The 21,639-nt window shown below is 38.5% G+C and overlaps 1 protein-coding gene across 5 annotated transcripts in view; it reads left to right on the forward strand.

Moving 5' to 3' along the window:
• LOC116252740 (uncharacterized) overlaps positions 1-21,639 on the forward strand; it is a 110,956-nt gene that overhangs the window by 34,770 nt on the left and 54,547 nt on the right. For all 5 annotated transcript variants that reach the window (XM_050077429.1, XM_050077431.1, XM_050077430.1 and 2 more), the window contains one exon: positions 7,429-7,628. In XM_050077429.1, the coding sequence (XP_049933386.1) occupies positions 7,429-7,628 (200 nt within the window). The remainder of the gene's footprint in view (positions 1-7,428; positions 7,629-21,639) is intronic.

The following is a 21,639-nucleotide window of genomic DNA, read 5'->3' on the forward strand; positions in this document are numbered from 1 at the left end:
ATGAAAAGGAGGATCTTCCCATTGCCCTGAGAAAGGGTGTCAGGTCATGTACTCAACACCCTATTGGTAACTTTGTGTCTTACTCTAGATTGAGCACTGACTACAAATGTTTTGTATCCTCCTTGTCTGTGGCTGTGATTCCCAGGAATGTTACAGAGGCTCAGAGTGACCCCAAGTGGACTCCTGCTATGCAAGAAGAGATGGAAGCCTTAGACAGAAATCAGACATGAGAAGTGGTAGAGATTCCTGAAGCAGCTCATTTGGTTGGGTCAAAGTGGGTCTACACCATTAAGTACAAACCAAATGGGAATGTTGAGAGGTACAAAGCACGTCTGGTGGCCAAGGGGTTCAATCAGAAATATGGGATCGACTACTTAGAGACGTTTGCTCCTGTCGCGAAGATGAAGACCGTTAGAGTTATTATTTCTTTAGCAGTGCTGAAGGGTTGGGAGATGTGCCAACTCGATGTTAAAAATGTCTTTCTCAATGGAAATCTCGAAGAGGAAGTGTATATGTGGATGCCCCCAGGTTTTGAGAGACCTGAAAAATGCTGTAAACTGAAGAAGGCTTTGTATGGGCTCAAACAGTCTCCCCGAGCATAGTTTGAACATCTCAGACTTGTTCTAAAGAAGCATGGCTATAAACAAGGAAATAGAGATCATTCCCTGTTTATAAAGAGGATGGAGGGTAAAGTTACTCTACTGTTGGTTTATGTTGATGATATGATTGTTACAGGTGATGATGAAAAAGAGATAGCAAGATCAAAGGGTTTACTATCTGTTGAATTTGATCTCAAGGACCTTGGCAAGCTAAAGTATTTCCTTGGTATTGAAATTGCCAGATCAGGTACGACTCTTGTGCTTAATCAAAGGAAGTATACCTTGGATCTACTGAAGGAGACAGAAAAACTGGGATGCAGACCAACTTCTACTCCTCTGGATGCTGGGCACAAACTCAGTACCAAGGATGGAGAACCTTTGTGTGAAGAAGCTAAAGGGAGATATCAACGTCTAGTTGGTAGATTGATACACCTCACTCTGACTAGACCGGATATCACCTTTGTTGTAAATGTGATGAGCCAGTTTATGCATGCAACTACGGATGCGCACTGGAAGGCTGTAGATAGAATCCTGTGTTACTTGAAGAAGAATCCCTGTAAAGGACTTCTATTAGTGAAACAAAGGTCTATTGAAATTGAAGGGTATTCTGATACAGACTGGGCAGGCTGTGTTGACACCAGAAGATCTACTTCAGGGTACTGCGTCTACTTGAGGGGAAATCTAGTTGTTTGAAGAAGCAAGAGACAAGATGTTTGTTTCCGCTCAAGTGCAGAGGCTGAATATAGGGTTGTTTCTACTAGAGTGTCAGAGTTGTTATGGCTAAAGATCTTGCTGACTGATATTGGGATAGAGACTGAAGGGCCTATGAAGATGTATTGTGATAACAAGTCTGCGATTAACATAGCTAACAATCCAGTGCTTCATCATCAAACAAAGCATGTTGAGATTGACCGTCACTTCATCAGAGAAAGAATTGATGCCAGGGAGTTAACATTACCATACATGAAGTCTGAAGATCAAACTGCTGATATTCTGACTAAAGCTTTACATGTAACTCCATTTGAGAGAAATGTATCCAAGTTGGGCATGTTTGATATGTATGCCCAACTTGAGGGGGAGTGTTGACGGATCTTGATGTATGGGTCCGGGTTTGGACCCGATCCAGTGAGTCCTGGTTTGGGCATACTTATGCCATTGTAAACCCTAATCTTGCATATTAATGAAGTTTTCTAAGAGAGAGAGAGAGTCTGGCGGCTAGTGGGCACCAGATCTCCTCACCCATGGTTTTTTCCCTCTAGTTGAGGGTTTTCCACGTTACATCTATGTTCGATTTTCGTTTCTTGTGCGTCTATTATTTCTACAGATACCAATGGTAGCTTCTCCTTGTCTACCGCCACCTGCCCAGCAAGTAGCAATAGCACACTGATAAAAAGCTAATGCATGAAGATTCAGACTAGGGTTCATTCTTGACCAACAAGAGGAAAAGCCTTCATTAAACTCATATGATTGGGTTTTCAGTCTTTATATTGGTATGAAAGGAACAATCTGCCTCTTCCAAGTCAAAAAGTTTGAGTTATTCAATTTCTCATAAACAAGTTGGCTGAGGAAATTGGAAGAAATACTAGAGTGGGAGGATGAAGTATGAGAATAATATGGAAGGTAGCAAAAGAAACTAGATATAAAACCAGATATGAGTTTAGTTGAGGCACAAAAAATAATAGACATGGCACTAAGAAATGGTACTGAGGCTCAAAGCAAGTCAACAGTACCGTCCTGGAATGGTGTTGACTCTGCCCTTTGCTTCCACTCTCTCTTTTTTTTGTTTTTCTTGTTTTTGGGAAAGAATCGACCCCCTAACAAGCTGGAGCAGAAAGGGGAAAATGAATGAGGCCCTAATATGATGCATGGAAATGCAGGTTGTCACACCCCAATCTTTTGACCCTCAAACAATTTTTTTTTTTTATAAACATAAAGCATTGAGGTGCGACTACACAACAATTCAAAAAAAGATGGAGCTATGTCATTTGAAACCATGGGGCCAACTTTCATTTGTATAACAATTTCAATTCATACAAAGTCACATCTATGTGTATGACAAAAATGCCCCAAAACACAACTTTGATGCCTAACACAATTAAGACATCAAAAAGACCAAACCATGACGCGCCGACACTACCAAAGACCCAAACTCTCCCCAGTAGGATGTGAGTGAAGCCATCCGATCAACCTGCTGCCCCGAGTCTGCCAAAACCTGAAAAAGAAACAACTGAAGGCTTAGCCTTCGCAATATGACAACAAGCCAGGAAAATACCAAACCCTCTTAGATAGGGCTCAAATAAGAGAACAAATATCAAAACCATTTATCATCATGTTGTGTCAGAATACGACACGTAAGGGCCACTCAATGGCCACAGTAACACAATTTCAATCACATGCACATCAATCATATACATTCAATCATATACATTACATTTTCATTAACTTTAGTGAATTCACAGTTCCTGTGGGTGCAACACAGGCACATGCACACCATGGGCGGCCTACAGCCGAGAGACAACCCCCGTGGTGGCTCATAACAGTATGGATCCATTTCATCCGCTGCAGCGGTAGAGCACTCATCCATAGATGTGTGAATTCCAAGGAGAGATACTCAGCCTTCCGTAGGACACCCAGGTTGGGAAGGCGGGAGCCCAACGCTCCAAGCACAACACACAACAGTACCCTGGGGCCTTGCACCGCCTCCGCTCCGAACAGGCGAGACCAGTGGCGAAAACGGGACGTCTCCCAACACATAGTCACATCCCACTGGCCTCTCATCTCTTAATCATTCATTATTATCATTCGATTAACACATTTACAAACTGACTGGCTAGCTCATGAGGTTGATACACTTCACGACTGCACCCACACCTCCAATTGCCTCCACACGAGGTTTGCACATAACACTAACAGTCATAGCTAGCCGTCATACAATATGAGAACAATTACCCTCCCATTCAATCATTTGCATCATTGCCCACAACAATGTGTATGCAACAGAACAAAACATTCACATCATTCATCATATTAATCACATCTTCAAAAACTTAGCCAAACCACAAAGAGTAGTCTCGATCTGTGATTGGCTCGTAGCTGTCCTATGCAGTTATCATTCTAGAATGCTTTCTAATGCACAATTGGGGTTGAGGAGACACTTGACTCGATACCCCACCTCATCTGTCCTAAACAGTTGTCAATTCTAGCATGCACATGCAAAGGCGTAACATTTTCAAAACAATCACTAATAGCCTTTCAAAACCCTTCATATCATATATCAATTCATGTACATGCATACACACATTCAATTTCAAAACAATCAATCAATTCACATCACAAATCCTAGAATCCCATGACCCTAAGAACACACATTCACACATTTGCCCAGGCAGGGATTTGTCTGGAATGTCGCCATACCTGTGGCGCGCTCACAAACTCTTCAAAATGCCTCGAGCTTCAAATCTGACAGCTCAAGGTCGACAGGACGTGCCCGGTGCACCTGCAAACATAAACAAAAGATCAAATTTCTACTAGTTAGCTACGCAATCCAAACAAATACAAAACAAAATCATTGAGGCACATGTCATCGTCTCAAGAAGGTGTCGACGGGTAGTGTCGACCTACAAGCCCTCCAATAGGCCACTTCACAACTTCTTACCGTTGCCACCCAACGTCAAAACCTAATGTTTCGCTCAATCCATCCTTAACACATTTCTCATTAACTTTCCTTTAGTTGAGGCGTCTTCCCAACATGCACACCCCCTTCCTACCTACACATACCACCCACGTCGACCAAGGTGCTCCAAGCGTTCCCAAAAGACGGTCCTACGCTTCTCCACAACATCACTAACTCAACCATGCTTCCCTATTGCATCGAAAATCAACCTATCATGCTTAAAAAAAATCATGATAAACACGAATCATCGCTTCTCCCACATAATCCTACACTTTCCCCAAAAAGCAAGGTCGCTTGCATGCATCCCAAACCATCAATTCTACCTTCTAGCATGCACAAACAATAATTATACATGCTCCAAAGGAAAATATACAATAAAATGGGTTCAATTACGCTTTGCTCACCCCAAATCAAGAGTCTAGGCTGCTGCAATCCTTCCGGCAGCCACCTCACAAGTCCAAATGATCCCCAAGCAGCTAAAATCCTTCAATGCCGCCACACCAAGGCCTTCTAATCACTGTTATGCGGGGAAGAACACGCCCCCCAAACTGGAATCCAATCAAACAGTGATAAAATCAGTAAAGAAGAGTGCTCGGTTGGTGAAAAATGGAAAAACAAATAGAAAATTGGGAGAAGAGCTCAAGTAGGGAACATGAGGGTAGGGGAAAGGTGCTGGCAAAAGAGACGGACAGAAGAGAGAGTGAGGGACGGAGGGTTCAGACAGAGAGGGGAAAGACGGCAAAGGGGAGGGAAATCGAGTGGGGCAAAAGAGGGAGATGGTGAAGAGGAGACGGATGGGACGAGGAGGGAGAGGCTGCGTGGGAGGGAGGAGAAGAAGCAGACAGAGAGGGCGAGAGAGGAGGCTTACCCACGCTGCCGCCGCCGCCACTACCGCCGCTGCTGCACCGACCTCCGTCTCCTTCTTCTTCTCTGCGCTGAGCTCCGGTCGTGTGTAAGGGAGAGCCGTAGAGGGGAAACGAGGAGGAAGGGGAACGAGGAAGGGGAGACGGGCTGCGGCGTCGGGCTCCTTACGCGCATGGAGCTCGAGTCCAGGTCTGGACCCTGACCCGACCCGTTCTGCCAAAAAAAAAAAAAACCAAGTGTTACACAGGTTGGCTTACATAAATGCTGATTTATACCTTTTAAGATATCTTAATGTCCCTGTGCCACAGATTGGAACTGAGGGCAGACAATGAGAAATACCAAAATATAAGGAAATCAGTCTTTCTGCAGTGCCAAAATGTGGGGCACAAGTGCCCCCAACCAATGTTGTAAAAGGTGTCTCGTATCGCGTATCGGTTGGGCCGGCCTATACGCCGTATCGTAACATATAGCAAACATACCGTGGCATATCGAAAAATTATTTTTTAATAAAAAAGATTAAAAAATCAGAAAAAATAGAGAAAATGCAGAAAAATTTGAACTCAAGAAAATGTACATTCTTAAAAAAATCACCATACATAATAAACATTCATGATGCATCATTCATAAGCCGTAATATATCAACAACACATTCAAAAATAAGAAATCGGAGATTCAAAATAAGCATAATAAGCATCCATGACAATATATTAAGGGCCCCAACAGAAAGCAGTCAAAAACTGGGAAGTAAAGAATGGAACAGATGAAGAACAAGGAACCTGTGATCGATATGTTTTTGGTGAACAGGAAACAAGAGAAGGAGATGTAAGAGAAAACATAATTGCAATGTGACTGTAATAGTATGTAGGAGTCAGAGAAAAGATGTGACTGCAGCAACACGTGGGATTAGAAATAACCTTGAAGAGGTATGACAGAGAAAGACCACAAGAAAAGGAGGAACGAGATCCGGGAAGTTGTTCAAGGGCATTTAGGTAAAGTTACTAAAAAATTGTCATATTGTATTCACAGGGGTTTAGGTAAAAACATGAGTTTTCAGATTTGTTTAATTTTTCTATTCCTTGGCATTTATGGGAACAAATTTTTCATGACACCCCACTGCTTGTTATGGGCCTAACATGGAAATCAGTCTCTAGAAGAGATTAGACTGAAAGGGGGAAGAAGATGAGCACAAGAAAACAATCAAACTGAAAGCAGAGAGAAGATGGACTTATATCAGGTCTGATAAGAGGATGATAGATTGTGAGAGAAATAAAGAAAATGGAATCAAAAGCAAGAAAGAAAGAGGGAATTTGTCTTAGCTTGATGAGATTTCATAGTTCTGATACCAATAAAACTTGCATGCAGGATTAGATTGAGTGGACAATACCAAAGAAGGCAAAAAGCTGAGGGAAAAATGAGAATCAATGAACCACATTTTTCTTGAATGTGGAAATTCGTGGGTTCTCTTTCTTCAATAATCAGTATAATCGCTTACCAACAGTACAAGGACCTTTTAAGATTGAGTCTTTTGAAACAGGAGAAATGGTACAATTAGGAAACGAGAGGAACTCCCTATGGCTTCTATAACTTTCTCAGAATAATATAACTGGATCAACAATATTGAACAGATTGGATCTGCATCTGATTATTTTCATGTCAAACTACTATGCTATGTTTATTGGGTTCCTGCTTTTCTGATCAACTGGTACTTAAAATGTTTGTTTGGTCATCTCTTTGACACTTGATTTAGCTTCCAAGCAAGGAGCAGTTCAACAAGACAAAAGTTTTATTTCATGGGGTTGACAATGCTTAAGAAAAATGATGGAAGTTTGCAATGGACATATTTGCATTGTCATTTCTTGATCTTGGAACACCTCTAATCTCAGTCTTCGTTGTAAGTTATTTTTTGTTTCTGCTGAGCATCATCCAGTGGCATTTGTATATTTCTTTGTCTTAAGTTTATAAGCATTGATTGCTTAAAAATTTATTAGGTAATGATAATGAGTGTGATTTATCTTGTGTCTGATCAACATGAGCAAGCCTTCTTATTTTGGTTGCAATCTTGTGGGTTAAAGTTTTGTTTATACAGGCACAGTTGTCACTGAAATGAACATAACTATGTTTTGTGATCTTTTGTCCTGTTAGTGATTCTTGCTTGAGTTTGTGCTTCGAAAAGCTGGAACATAGACACAACGAAATGACATTTTCTTGTGTGGCTTTGATATCCAACTGATTACTATTATTATTATTATTTTTTGTTTACGAACTTATAATTTTACTATCTCTGATTCACAGAAAATGGTCAGAATGTTCATAGGAAACCGGTGGTGGATGCTTTTGGAAAGAAAGTGACGAGCTGTATCAGGGTTCCAAGGATATATTGGGAGTTTACTCGTAAAGCTGTTGTCACGATGGAGTGGATAGATGGAATCAAGCTAATAGATGCTGTTCGTCTAGAGAAGGCCTGCTTGAACCGGAAATTATTAATTAACCAGGTATTTGTCAAAATAAGGAGACATCTGATATTTTTTGTCAGTGGCTGAAAAATTCCACAAGAGGGTAATAAATATAGTTATTCTTGATCTAGTTAAGGGCACTAATCAATGATTTTCTTAAGCTGAATGCAGTAACCTATGAGCATACAGAAGCATGCTGATGTCATTATTGTACATTTCTATGATCTAGACGCAATAGCTATGTCAAGAAACTCAAGAAACATGAGAACTCCAAAGAAGCAAAGTGCACTATGGCGCTATGAGCACATCATGAAATCAGCACACTAAGGCACTGACACAAGGCTGAAAAAGCTTCAGAAGAAGCGTATCTTGATGAGGGCCAAGAGTCCTTTAAATAGACATACAGAAAGGGAAATTGGGTTTTCTTGCCATTAGAGTGCCCAATGGCTATATCAGCTGAGCATTCAGCTATAACAAGAAATAAATAAAAAGAACACAAAAATGCAGATAAATACAAGAGAAAAATAACAAACTACGAAAGAGACAAGAATACAAGTAACTCCTCTCTCTCTCTCTCTCGATATATATATATATATATATACTGCATGGTCAGCACCCATGTGACAATCCTAGTAATCATGGTGAAGTTCAAAATATGCAGAAGAAATAATGGATATGCTTCAACATGATGTGTGCACTCCATTTAGAGCCTCTTAACCCACAGAAACATGTAACCCATCAGCATAAGAACGTGAGAAATTAAAAGCTAGAAAAGAGTAATATACATAACAAGAAGAGAGAGAGGCTGAGAGAACCGCTAGTTGTGTGGAAACTGGAAACCCAGCAGAACAACGGCAGAAACTGAGAGATGGGGAAAAGAACGGACAGAAATTGAGAGGGATGGGAGGAGAACAGACAGAAAGAGAGATGGAAGAAAGAGTGATGGGGAAGAGAGAGATAGCTAAGGGGAGATTTAAACTTTGGGTGGCTAAGACCATAAGAGAAAGAAAATCAAGAATGGAATCTGTTGCCTACCTCAATGGACTGAATGAGCAGCAGTTGTTTTCTCCAACCCTAGAACGCCCAGCTCCTTCCTTCCCAAAGAACTCGATTCAGCTATAAGCGATGAAGTCGACCTTTTTTTAACGTCTGTTTACTTTAAAGCCATTATAGTTTTCAAATATTACAAGTCATGCTGCCGAATCCCAAAAAAATGAATGCATCAAAAAAGGGGTGAGGCAAACATATTTTAAATGTGTTTTTTTCGCTTTTTTTCATTTTTTCCGTTTTTTTCAAAAAAAAAAACACGAACTTTTACCCATTTTTTTCAGCAAATGAATTTCTCACACTTTTTTTCAAAAATAACGCGTCTTTTGTGACTTTGATATATATATATATATATATATATATATATATAAATTATATATATAAAAAAATATATATATATATGTTAAGGAAATTGAAATCAGTGGACTACCTCAATGGCTGGATGGTTATTTTTAATTTTGTATCACTAAAAACTGTTGTAATGAGTGCGTTCTGTCACTAAAAAACATGGCCAAGTAACTGGCTATCGTAACCGCACTTTTTGCAATGGTTTTTAGTGACGTAAAATAAGAAAATAACTATTCGGCTGTAGACATAGTCAGCTGAATTCAATTTACATATATATATATATATAAGTTGGTAAAAACCAGACCACTTAGGAAGGGTTAAAAACCAGACCCGTTAATTACTAAAGTATTGTTTCTGCAATCTAACCTTATAGATATGAGTTTAAGAGTGATTTGGTGGGAAACATATATTAAATTAGTCATTTTTTACTTTGATAGTGTTTTTCTAATAATTGAGAAATCAACGTCTCTTATAACATCAAAATTTAATAGTAGAAAAGATCAATTATTTTACAAAAAAACTTGGGCTAAAACATGATTTATATAAAACTAGTGTTTAGAAACACATTATGTGGCTTACATCTTGTTTAAAATACTTTTTAACACAAATTTAAGAGGTCTGGTTTTCATCCTTACCCAAGTGATCTGGAATTTACCAATTACTCATATGTAATATACATGCACACACACACACACACAAGTACTTGCATTAACAATTATTGTGGGAAGTCTCTAGATAACGGCTGGAAGAAATAGGGAGGAAGAGGCTAAATGTCACACTTTCCCAAGATAGGGGACTATGAAAACAGAATTTACATTATGAAGGGCGGTGCCCTAATGAAACAAAGGCAAGTATGCTCTTATACAAGAGGATATATTTTGGATTGAAAAGTAACAAACAAGGAATAGATGAAACAAATTACACAAATTAACTTTCCCACTCAAGCCATGCATGGTTGCGAACCATGGATAACATGCCATTCAGAAACCAAAGCATGTGTTTTCTGAGCCTTTTTGTGAACATATCAAGACCTTAACACTTGATCCAATAAAATGAGGCTCAATCTCCTTTCAAATTTTTTCTTGATAAAATGTGTAGTCAATATCAATATGCTTGGTTTTGCTGTGATGAATGGGGTTGGGTGAAATTTGAATGGCATCCTAATTGTCACCTAAAGAAAGGCATGTGGAAATAGGTTCTTGTATCGAAAGCAATAGACGTCTAATCCTTGTCATCTTTGTAGCAGCAGCAGCCATAGCTCAGTATTCTACTTCTGTACTGGATCTAGTTGTTGCCTTCTATTTCCTGCTGCTCCAAAAAACTAGAGTAAAACCAATGAAAACACAATGTCTGATATTGACTTCCTATCATCTAAATCTCCAGCCTAATCAACATTTATGTACACTGTGATCTCATGTAGAGAGTGCATTGACTTACCTTTAATATAACCAAGGCGATCCTGGACAATACTTTTCAGGTATCTCAATATCTTTTCTCCTATTTTTTGGGGCCTGATTAACTGAAAATGTAATATCAGGTCTGAGTAAAAGTAAGTTATTGGAGCATTCCTACAATGCTGCTGTTGAGAGGAGTATTTATAAGCAATGTTATCCGTATCGTACGATACGGACGCGTATCGTACGATACGTATCGTATAGGTCAAGAAAACCTATACGATACACTGTTTAAATACGATACGTGCGATACACCCCCGTTTTTTGCGTCTTATTTTGAAACCGACGCTCCTCTCTCTCTCTTTTCTTGTTTCTCAACGCTGCTAGAGACGTGGGCGGGAGAGATTTTCTCCATTGCGTCAAGATTTGCCGGCGAAGAAACTTTATTTCTCGTTGTGGGGAGTCTTGGGACGGTGGGAAGCTTGGAGAAAGAGGTTTTTTTGGTTTTTAACACCAAGAAGGTAAGAAATAACTCATTTTTGCCGTTGAATCGTTCATTTGTCTTATTTCCTACATTTATTTGTATGTTTTTACTTGTTTTGTGAAGATATAATGTCGGATCCTGCATGGCAGTGGTGTACAAGGGCGAATGCCAAAGATAGGTTAAGAGTTAAGTGCAATTATTGTAAGCAAATCATATCAGGAGCGATCTCTCGCTTTAAACACCATATAGCTGGTACACATAGCGATGTGGCTGAATGCAATGGCTCCCAAGAGAACCTATTGCCAGCGAATGTAAAACACTAGTGTTAGGGGCTCCTTGATGTAGTGAAAGCAAGTAGGATTGAAAAGGAAATGGAAGATGCAGAGGAAGGATATGGGGACCCACATGAAGAGGAAGAAAGTGAAGGTGAAGATGTTCAGCTTGAAGAAGAAGATGTTGGTGTCAGTTTGGGAACAACTAAAGGGAAAGACATCATGCGTGGAGGTGGTTCTTCTACAACTGCAACCAGAAAAAGAAGAGGTGCAAGTATAAGTTCAGTTTCACGAGGATGTGGCAGGAGTCATAGTGGTCGTACTGGTGGTGGTAGAGTACCTACTATGAGGTCGAGCAATATGTCTGGTTCGATCAAGAATTTTTTTCCCAATTATACTGCTGCTGGTGCTCAGCCTGAGATTCGTGTAGCCATGCAATCAAAGGATATTATTGAAGCAACAGATGAAACCATAGGAAGGTAGTTCTATGATGCATCCATTCCCTTCAATGCAGCAAACTCTTATCATTATCAGCCTATAGCATATGCGATTGCTAGTGTAGGGCGAGGGTATAAAATGCCCTCTTTTCATAAATTGCGAGGTAAAATTCTCAACAATATAGTTAGAGATGTGAAGACATATTGTGATGAACTAAAATTGAGCTGGAAAGCTACAAGATGTAGTGTAATGGCAGATGAGTGGACAAACATCAAGAATAGAACATTGGTAAACTTCCTTGTATATTGCCCTCTTGGTACTATGTTCTTAAAATCTGTTGATTTGTCTGATACTCTTAAGACTGTTGATGTGTTGTTTGGGATTTTTGATAATGTTATAGAAGAAGTTGGGCCTGACAATGTCGTACAATTTATCACTGATAATGCAGCAAATTATAAAGCTGCAGGTGAAATGTTAGTAGCACGATATGAGACATTTTATTGGAGTCCATGTGCTGCTCAATGTGTAAATCTTATGCTTCAGGATCTTGGTGAAAGAGATGATATGAAGTTGATAGTTCATAGATGCCAAGAAATCACGAAGTTTATTTATAATCATGCTTATGTCTTGAATTTGATGAGAAAATTCACAAATGGGGCTGAATTGATTCGACCTGCACAAACACAGTTTGCTACAAATGTTTTGACTGTGCAGGGTATAGTCAAGCAAAGAACTTCTCTCAGGCAGATGTTTTCAAGTGATGATTGGGCTGCATATCCACATGCCTATAAAAGAAAGGCTACGACAGTTGTGGATACCATCTTTGATGCTGACTTTTGGGAATCATGTGTGCACTTATTGAAGATTTATGTACCTCTAGTGAAAGTCCTCAGATTAGTTGATAGTGAAGATAGACCTTCTATTGGATACTTATATGAGTCTATGGACAGAGCCAAGGAGGCCATTAGAGATAATATGAAGGGAAAAAAGAAGTTGTACATGCCTATATGGAAGATTATAGATGAAATGTGGTCTGGACAACTTCATCGCCCACTTCTGATTTTTACTAGTTTTTTTGGATTTTTTTTTATTTTTTCTGATTTTTTTTCTATTTTTTATAAATATTTAATATTTTTTACAAATTAAAAAATTAATTTTACAATACGTTATGATACATTTACGATACGTTACGATACGACGTATAGGTCGGTCCGACCGATACACGATACGATACGGCAGTGATAACATTGTTCATAAGTTTGGGTACTAGTCTGCAATATCTATTAGTTGGTATTGTTCTTTAATTTTTTGTAAAACATTTTGGATGTCAGTGTAATTTTTTACTAATCTCTATTTAAATAGACACTAGGGTTAGTGAATGACCTTCCATAATATGGGTCTGAATGCTATTCATGATCCAATACATTACTACATTGTTAATCTTCCACCCCTGTATCTGACTTGCCCATCTTTTTCTGCTGTTAGCTTGAAGTAATATATTCTTTTCCAGAAACTAATATCATGAAAGTCCTCAACCAGTGTTTGATATTATTTTTATCAAGTTTCACTGATGCACATATGAGAATTTTTCTGCTCGTTTATTTTGTTGAAATATTGAGGTCCTGGGTCTCATTGATCAAATCAAATAAATATTAATTGTGGGTTTATCAGAACATCTTTGAATTCAAAAGAAGTATGGGGTAGCAAATGCTTTATATTCAGTAGGAATATTAGATTTCTGATCAGCTATGGTGTGTTCTCCATTAGCAAATAAAAAAATATTAAAGTGCTGTTCAATGGACTAGGGCACGTAATTGTTAGAATGTATGTATCCCAAATGTATACATATATATATTTATATATATCACATATATTAGTCATCTAATATATGCTTTATATGTATATATATATTTTATATCTTTTGGGTACTTAGGACACTTATGTAATTTTTACTTTCTTCATGTATCTTTTCTTTTAGTTCATTTTCCGTTTTTCCCCTTTTATCTCTCTCCTTTTTCTGTATTACCTAGAGGGAGACTAGTCCCAACGGCTAGATTTCTAGCCATTGGGACTGCCTCCTCCTTCTTCTCTTTGTCCCTCCCCTCTATAAATAGGGCAGCTTCTCCTTTGTTTTTGTATGGCTTTTTAGCCTACTTTATGTATCTTTTATTGTGATTAATTTAAGTGCTTCTTCACCTCTTGTTTGAGGGCTTGTGAGTTTGACTTGTTGGTGGAAGCTTCAAGGCTGATTTGCTTGAAGTATTTGTCTTTTCGGGCCTGATTTACATGGTATCAGAGCCACGTTTTGGCTATTCATCGTGCTGTCCTTCAGTTTGAAGTTTCAGCTCTTACTCCTTCTTTGGAGCCGTAAAGCACTCCAAATGTTCGACGTTATTACTGGCTGATTCTTGACACAAGAAGGTATTGTTTTGCTGGCCTCTATTGGTGGTGAAGATTGTGGTTGAGGTGTTGCTTTGCTGGCCTCTAGTGGTGGTGAAGATTGTGGCTGTTTTCTTCATTTGTTTGTCATCTCAAAAATACAAGTTTTACACAAGAAGAAGGGTGACTGGTTTCTTCTCCTTTGCCGTGGACTTCTTCTCACGTGGCTGCTAGCTTCTTCATTACTTGTAAGTGGATCTACCTTGTTGATTGTGCTCATGGATGACAAAGTCTCTTCTCTACCATTTCCTAAACTCTCATCAACAAATTATATACAATGGGCTAGAACTATGGAACACTTTATATGTAGGAAGAGCCTTTGGGGACTAGTTGATGGGACAAAACTTGAACCACAATTAGTCCTTACTAAAGTTGTTGATGGAAGAGCTATGGAATTGGATGGAACGGAAAAAGAGAAAGTTATGACTGAATATAATAAGAAATGGGAAGAATGGAGTGTTGGTCATCATAAGATTATTACTTGGATCTTGACTTGTGTTGACAATGCTACTAGTGGGCAAATCTTTAAATTAAATTCTGCCTTAAAGGCTTGGGAATATCTAAAGAAAACTCATACCATGAGAGATGTTGCCTATATGCATAATGTTCAACTCAAAATTCATAATCTCCAACAAGGAGATAGATCCATTAAAGAGTATGTGGCTGAAATGGATCAATTGTATTATTGAATTAAGCATTTTTGAACCACATTGGACGCAAAATCTTCTTCTTAGAGAAAAGCAAATACAACGTGACAAGTTCTATAAGTTTATCATAGGTCTTAGACCCGAATTTGATGGTGTTAAAACCGCTTTACTTCATCGTTTTAAAACACCATCTATGAATGAGGCTATTGCGGAGCTTCAAATGGAAGAAAATCGACTTTGTCTTGATAAAGAAAAAGTCAACAATGTTCTTGCCACATCTAGGCTGGCCCATTTGAGACCTTATAGACCTTCTTACTTTAATCGTACAAATGAAGGAGCAAGAAGAAAGATTATTTGCTATCATTGTCAAGAAGAAGGACATACCAAGCCTAGATGTCCAAAACTTAGATTTTTTGACAAAAGAAGCAATGTTGTGGCTCCAATTCAAGAAGAAAGGAAAGATGCAAGCTCATTCCAACTAGATCAACTCATGAGTGCTCTTCAACCCAAGATCATTGAAGTTATTCAACCTTTACTAAACGGAGGAGGCACACCTTCAACATTGGGCTCCATCGTGGCATCTACTTCTTCAAGTAAGTACTCTTGGATTATTGATTCGGGAGCATCTTTTCATGTGACTCCTTGTGGATCCCTTCTCTCCGAATGCACCAAAATGATTCTTATTCTTTTGTGAAAACGGCGGATGGTACTTCTCTTGAGATCGATTTTATTGGAAATCTTGACCAAACTCTTGGATCCAAAACTCTAAAAGTACCTCATGTTAGATATATTCCTAAATTAAACTTAAATTTATTATCCGTTTCTCAAATAGCCGACCTTGGTTTTGATATAATCTTCTCACAATACAAATGTTTGATACAGGACCGTGTATCCAAGAAGACGATTGGGGAAGGTTTTAGAACAAATGATCTCTACTACATAGAGTTTTTGGATCTTTCAAGACCTTCTTGCAATATCTCCAAAGGATGTGACATTCAAACTTGGCATCAAAGACTTGGACACTCAAATCTAGAAAAAATGTCTCATCTTCCCTTTATGGAGAATTTTTGTCAAAAGAATTTTCATTGTAATGATTGTATTAAGGCAAAAATGAAAGCCTTACCTTTTGATAATAGAAATTTCATTGCCCAAAAATTATTTGATTTGGTGCATTTGGATGTGTGGGGACCCGCTCTTATTATGTCAAAAGGAGGATTATTGTACTATGTGATCTTTATTGATGATTATTCTAGACATACTTGGGTTTACTTTCTCAAACACAAATCAGAGGTTTTTACAAACTTTAAGAATTGTTACAACATGACCTATACCCAATTTGGCTCAAATATCAAAGTCTTTAGAAGTGATTCGGGAGGAGAATTTATGTCAAAAGAGTTTCAACAATTTCTAAAAGAGAAAGGTATTGTTCATCAAAGATCTTGTCCTAACACTCCACAACAAAATGGAGTGGCCGAGCGTAAACATAGGCACATTATTGAAACAACAATAGCTCTTCTTTTATCCAAAAATGTTCCCAAAAACTTTTGGGCTGAGTTAACTTCAACCTATTTAATTAATAGAATGCCTTCCAAACTTTTGAAACATATTTCTCCTTTTGAAAAACTTCACCACGTTAAACCTAATTACAATAGACTTAAAGTCTTTGGTTGCAAATGTTTTGTGTTAAGTGACAAAGATGATAAGCTTTCTTCCAAAGCTATTTCTTGTGTTTTTATTGGGTATTCCGAAACTCAAAAGGGTTATAGATGTTATGATATTGTAAGAGATAAAGTGTATGTTTCTAGAAATGTGATTTTCTTAGAAAATGAAGATGGTTTTAAAGATGAACCCAAGAAACTAGAAGATTATACTTTTCTTTGGACTAATGATATTGATGATGATGATGATTTTGATGATGATGAATCCGATAAAGTTGAAGAAGTACAAATTCAAGAAGTCAACAATGATAATCCTATTCATGAGATTTTAGTTTATAAAAGAAGTGATCCTCAAAGTCAAGAAGCTAATCAATCTTTTCCTAGGAGATCCCAAAGGCACATTAGGCCTCCTCAAAGATTTGTCTCTTATGAGTCTTTTTCTCCAAAATTTCGAGCTTGTCTTATGGCACACCATTCTTTTTATGAGCCTTCTTCTTACCTTGAAGCTAAGGAAGATCCCAATTGGATTGAGGCAATGAATTTTGAGCTTAAGGCTCTTGAAAGCAATGAGACTTGGGATATTGTGCCTCTACGAACAGGAAAGAAGACTATTGGTTGTAGATGGATCTATAAGGTTAAAACTAGAAGTGATGGAACTTTAGAAAGATATAAGGCCAAAGTTGTTGCCAAGGGATATGCCCAAGAATATGGGATTGATTATGAAGAAACCTTTGCTTCTGTTGCTTGCATGACTTCTGTTAGAACCCTTATTGCCATTGCTTCTATTAAACATTGGACTATTTTTCAAATGGATGTTAAAAATGCCTTCTTAAATGCTCACCTACAGGAAGAAGTTTTCATGAGTGCTCCTCCTGGTTTTGATCTACCTAAAAACAAAGTTTTACGTCTTAAGAAAGCTCTTTATGGTTTAAAACAAGCTCCCAAGGCCTGGTTCAACAAGTTTAGTAGTGTCATGTTTAATCAATGTTTTCAATCTTGCTACTCTGATACTGCTATGTTTGTAAAAACCACCTCCGTAGGTGTAATTGTTTTATTATTGTATGTTGACGATATGGTTATTACTGGGAGTGATGATGAAGGGATTATTGAGGTAAAACATTTTCTTAAGAAATGTTTTCAAATGACTGACTTGGGAAGACTAACATATTTTCTTGGAATTGAAGTTGCTTGTAGCAAGCAAGGTTATCTTCTTTCTCAAATGAAGTTTGCCAGTGAGTTAGTTGATAGAACAGGTATCTCAGATGATAAAGTTGTGGATACCCCAGAAACACTAGGAGTTAAAATGAAAATTGATGATGGAGAGATATTAGAGAATCTCACTCCTTTTCGGCAAATAGTTGGTGCTCTCTCTTACCTCTCCATCACCAGACCTGACATTGCTCATGCCGTGCATGTGATAAGCCAATTTCAACAAAGACCCACCTCAGTACACATGGGAGCGGCAATGCGGATCGTTCGTTATGTGAAAAACACGATCAACAAAGGACTATTTCTGTCTTCCTCTTCTATATTAGAATTAGTTGCTTATACAGATGCTGATTGGGGTGGAAATCTCAATAATAGGCACTCCACCACTGGTTTTTGTGTATTTTTAGGTGATTCCTTAATTTCCTAGCGATGCAAGAAACAAAATAAGGTGTCGCTATCATCAACAGAAGCTGAGTATCGTACAATGGCAACTACAACAATGGAGATAGTGTGGCTCAAAAGCTTACTGAAAGATATGGGAATTCGTATCACAAATCCTGTCAAGCTTTGTTGTGACAATAAAAGTGCAATATATATTGCTAGCAATCACACATTTCACGAAAGAACAAAGCATATAAAGATGGATTGTCATTATGTTCATGAAGAATTCTTACAGAAAAACATTGATCTCTCCTATGTTCCATCAGAGTATCAGCTTGGCGACTTCTTCACTAAAGCTCTTGCTGCTGCCAAATTCAAATTTCTCCTTGGCAAACTTTTGGTTATCACACCGTAAATTTGAGGGGGGGTGTTAGAATGTATGTATCCCAAATGTATACATATATATATATGTATATATATCACATATATTAGTCATCTAATATATGCTTTATATGTATATATATATTTTATATCTTTTGGGTACTTAGGACACTTATGTAATTTTTACTTTCTTCATGTATCTTTTCTTTTAGTTCATTTTTCGTTTTCCCCCTTTTATCCCTCTCCTTTTTCTGTATTACCTAGAGGGAGACTAGTCCCAACGGCTAGATTTCTAGCCATTGGGACTGCCTCCTCCTTCTTCTCTTTGGCCCTCTCCTCTATAAATAGGGCAGCTTCTCCTTTGTTTTTGTATGACTTTTTAGCCTACTTTATGTATCTCTTATTGTGATTAATTTAAGTGCTTCTTCACCTCTTGTTTGAGGGCTTGTGAGTTTGACTTGTTGGTGGAAGCTTCAAGGCTGATTTGCTTGAAGTATTTGTCTTTTCGGGCCTGATTTACAGTAATGACTGAACCACCATAGAAATAGGCTTACACCAGCCTCCATGTCAAAAATAAACAGCCACAAAATCTGATCCAGCCACTGAAATAGATAAGTATATGTTTCCAAGCTACATATAAGCTGTCATAACATCTGAAACAGCCACTCAGATATATTTGTATACTCAGACAGAATCTTCAGCAAGCAAACAAAAAACCAATATGCACACTCAGATGGAAATAGAAAAGCCATACAAGATTGAGTAACCAGTCCCAAAACAGATAAAAGAAAAAAAAATAGGGCAAAGCCAGAACTACACAAATGAAGAAAGCAGAGCTACACAGCTACGACTAACTGCATCCACTAGAAAACCTGATTCAATGAACTTACAGATCTGACATAGCAGATTGTATCAAACCTGTTTGCTTAACTTTAGTGCTGGAGAAAACAAATTTTCACGGTCTGCCAAAACACCTTCTTCTGCCACAGGAGGGACTGATTATTTCAACGACACCTATGTATGTTTGCTGCTTCATAACTGGCGGCAACGCATCTTCAACTAACACCATGACTTCCACAATGAGATTCTGATCACTGAGGTTTATTGTATCGTCAGTGTTCAGATCTCTGATCACATGACAGGGGCAAGAGAGACATTTAGGATAGGAGAAACAAAAGCAAGAGAAGAACATGATGTAACGTGGAAAACCCCTCAACAAGAGGGAAAAAACCTCGGGTGAGCAGGACTGCTGCCCACTAGCAGCCAAACACTCTCTCTTTTAGAATTTCATTCACACTTAGAAATTAGGGTTTATAGGGCCAACAGTAACACACTGGATCGGGTCCAGATCCAGACCCGAATAGGCAACCCAAAACAATATATGTCAACACTCCCCCTCAAGTTGGGCATACATATCAAACATGCCCAACTTGGATACATTTCTCTCAAACTGAGTCAAAGGTAAGACTTTAGTCAGAACATCAGCAGTTTGGTCTTCAGACTTCATATAGGGTAAAATCAACTCTCTGGCATCAATTCTCTCCCGGATGAAGTGACGGTCAATCTCGACATGTTTTGTTCGGTCATGTAACACAGGGTTGTTGGCCAGATTAATTGCGGACTAGTTATCACAGTACATCTTCATAGGTCCTTCAGTCTCTATCCCAATATCAGTCAGCAATACTTTCAGCCACAGTAATTCTGACACTCCAATAGCAACAACCCTATATTCAGCTTCTGCACTTGAGTGGGAACCTACGTCACACGGATACGGCAGACTGGGTCGAGTACCGGTGTCGACACGCGGACACGGGGATCCCGACACGGCGATACGGCTGGATACGTTTTGGATCGGGTCTGGGTCAGACCCGATCCAAACCACTTGTATAACCGATTTTTTAACCCGCGTTTTGTTTTACGCACTGACCTCCGGCGATCGACGCTCGACCTTCGTTTACCCTCGACGGCTTCCGCAGCAGGCTGGCAGCACAGTAAGGCAATGGCGGGCGACGGCGACCTTCGGCGATCGACGGCGACTTCCGGTGGCGTCCGGCGGCAGCCAGCGACAGACAGGTAAGTGTTTTGTCGATTATTTTCGATAATAGAAGTTAGGGTTTCAACTTTTATTTGGGGATTTTTTACATTGGGTATTAAAATCTGATTTGGGGATGTTTTGGTTTGAAGATTGGACGGTTTAGAATCATATTCTTCAATGCTATGTGCGATGTTTTCTTTTTTTTGTTTGATTTTGGGATTTGGGGATTTTGCCGTTTTGGGTGTATAACCGATTTGGGGATTTTGCCTTCGCTGTTGTTCATGATGCTAGACAATGATGAATACGTGATATCTAGATGGCATTAACATATAATATACCATTCATGAATGTTCCTGTTCACTGTTCACTATTCACTTCAGCCTTCGCTATTGTTCATGTTTCTTTTAGTTTTAGGCTTTAACGAACTGCTTCTGTTCCTGTTCACTATTCAATCTGGCAGTACTATCATTTACCATTCTTGAATGTTCCTGTTCACTATTCAGCCTTCGTTCTGCTTCTGAATCTTTGAAGTTTTGTGACTGCAGTGCATGTTTATACTTTGTCAGTTTGTTGTATTGTTTTATTTCATAAATTTTATGTTCATTATACGTTTTTTCCATTTTTTTATTATGTTTAATCTAGTATGGCGAGCAAAGGAAAAACAGTGTCTCAGTCTCAAGACTCTCAACCTACAAGTTGTGGTTCTGGATCAGCTACACCTCAGCCACCATTATGGTCATACGTGAATCTAATGGGGAAACCTCCTGGAGGCGGTGGAAATGCTTTTTTTAGGTGTAATTTTTGTGAGGGACAGTTTAATGGATCATATACAAGAGTGAAAGCACATCTATTAAAAATCAGTCAAAAAGGAATTCAACCATGTAAGAAAATCACTAACGAGACTTTGGCTCAGTTGAAGAAAGAACAAAAAGCCTTTGAGAATAAGAAAAGCACATCATCTGGATCTGGTTTCATTGACATTGCTTCAATTTTACATGATGATATTCAGAATCCTACCAAAAAAAGAAAAGTTGTTGATGTTCATCAGAAATCAATTAAGGATTCATTTAGTTTACAAGGACGGCGAGAATTAGATCTAAAAGTGGCGACATTTTTCTATGCTAATTGCATACCATTTAATGTAGCTAGAAGTCCATATTGGAGAGGCTTAGTTACATCTATTGCAAATTCTAACTTGACTGGGTATGTTCCCCCTAGTTCTGAAAGGCTTCGCACTGTACTGCTAGAACAACAGATGACTCGAGTGAACAAATTGTTAGAGTCTCAAAAGTTCACTTGGGATCAACACGGAGTTTC

Source organism: Nymphaea colorata, chromosome 4, assembly GCF_008831285.2.
Source record: "Nymphaea colorata isolate Beijing-Zhang1983 chromosome 4, ASM883128v2, whole genome shotgun sequence".
NCBI lineage: Eukaryota > Viridiplantae > Streptophyta > Magnoliopsida > Nymphaeales > Nymphaeaceae > Nymphaea > Nymphaea colorata.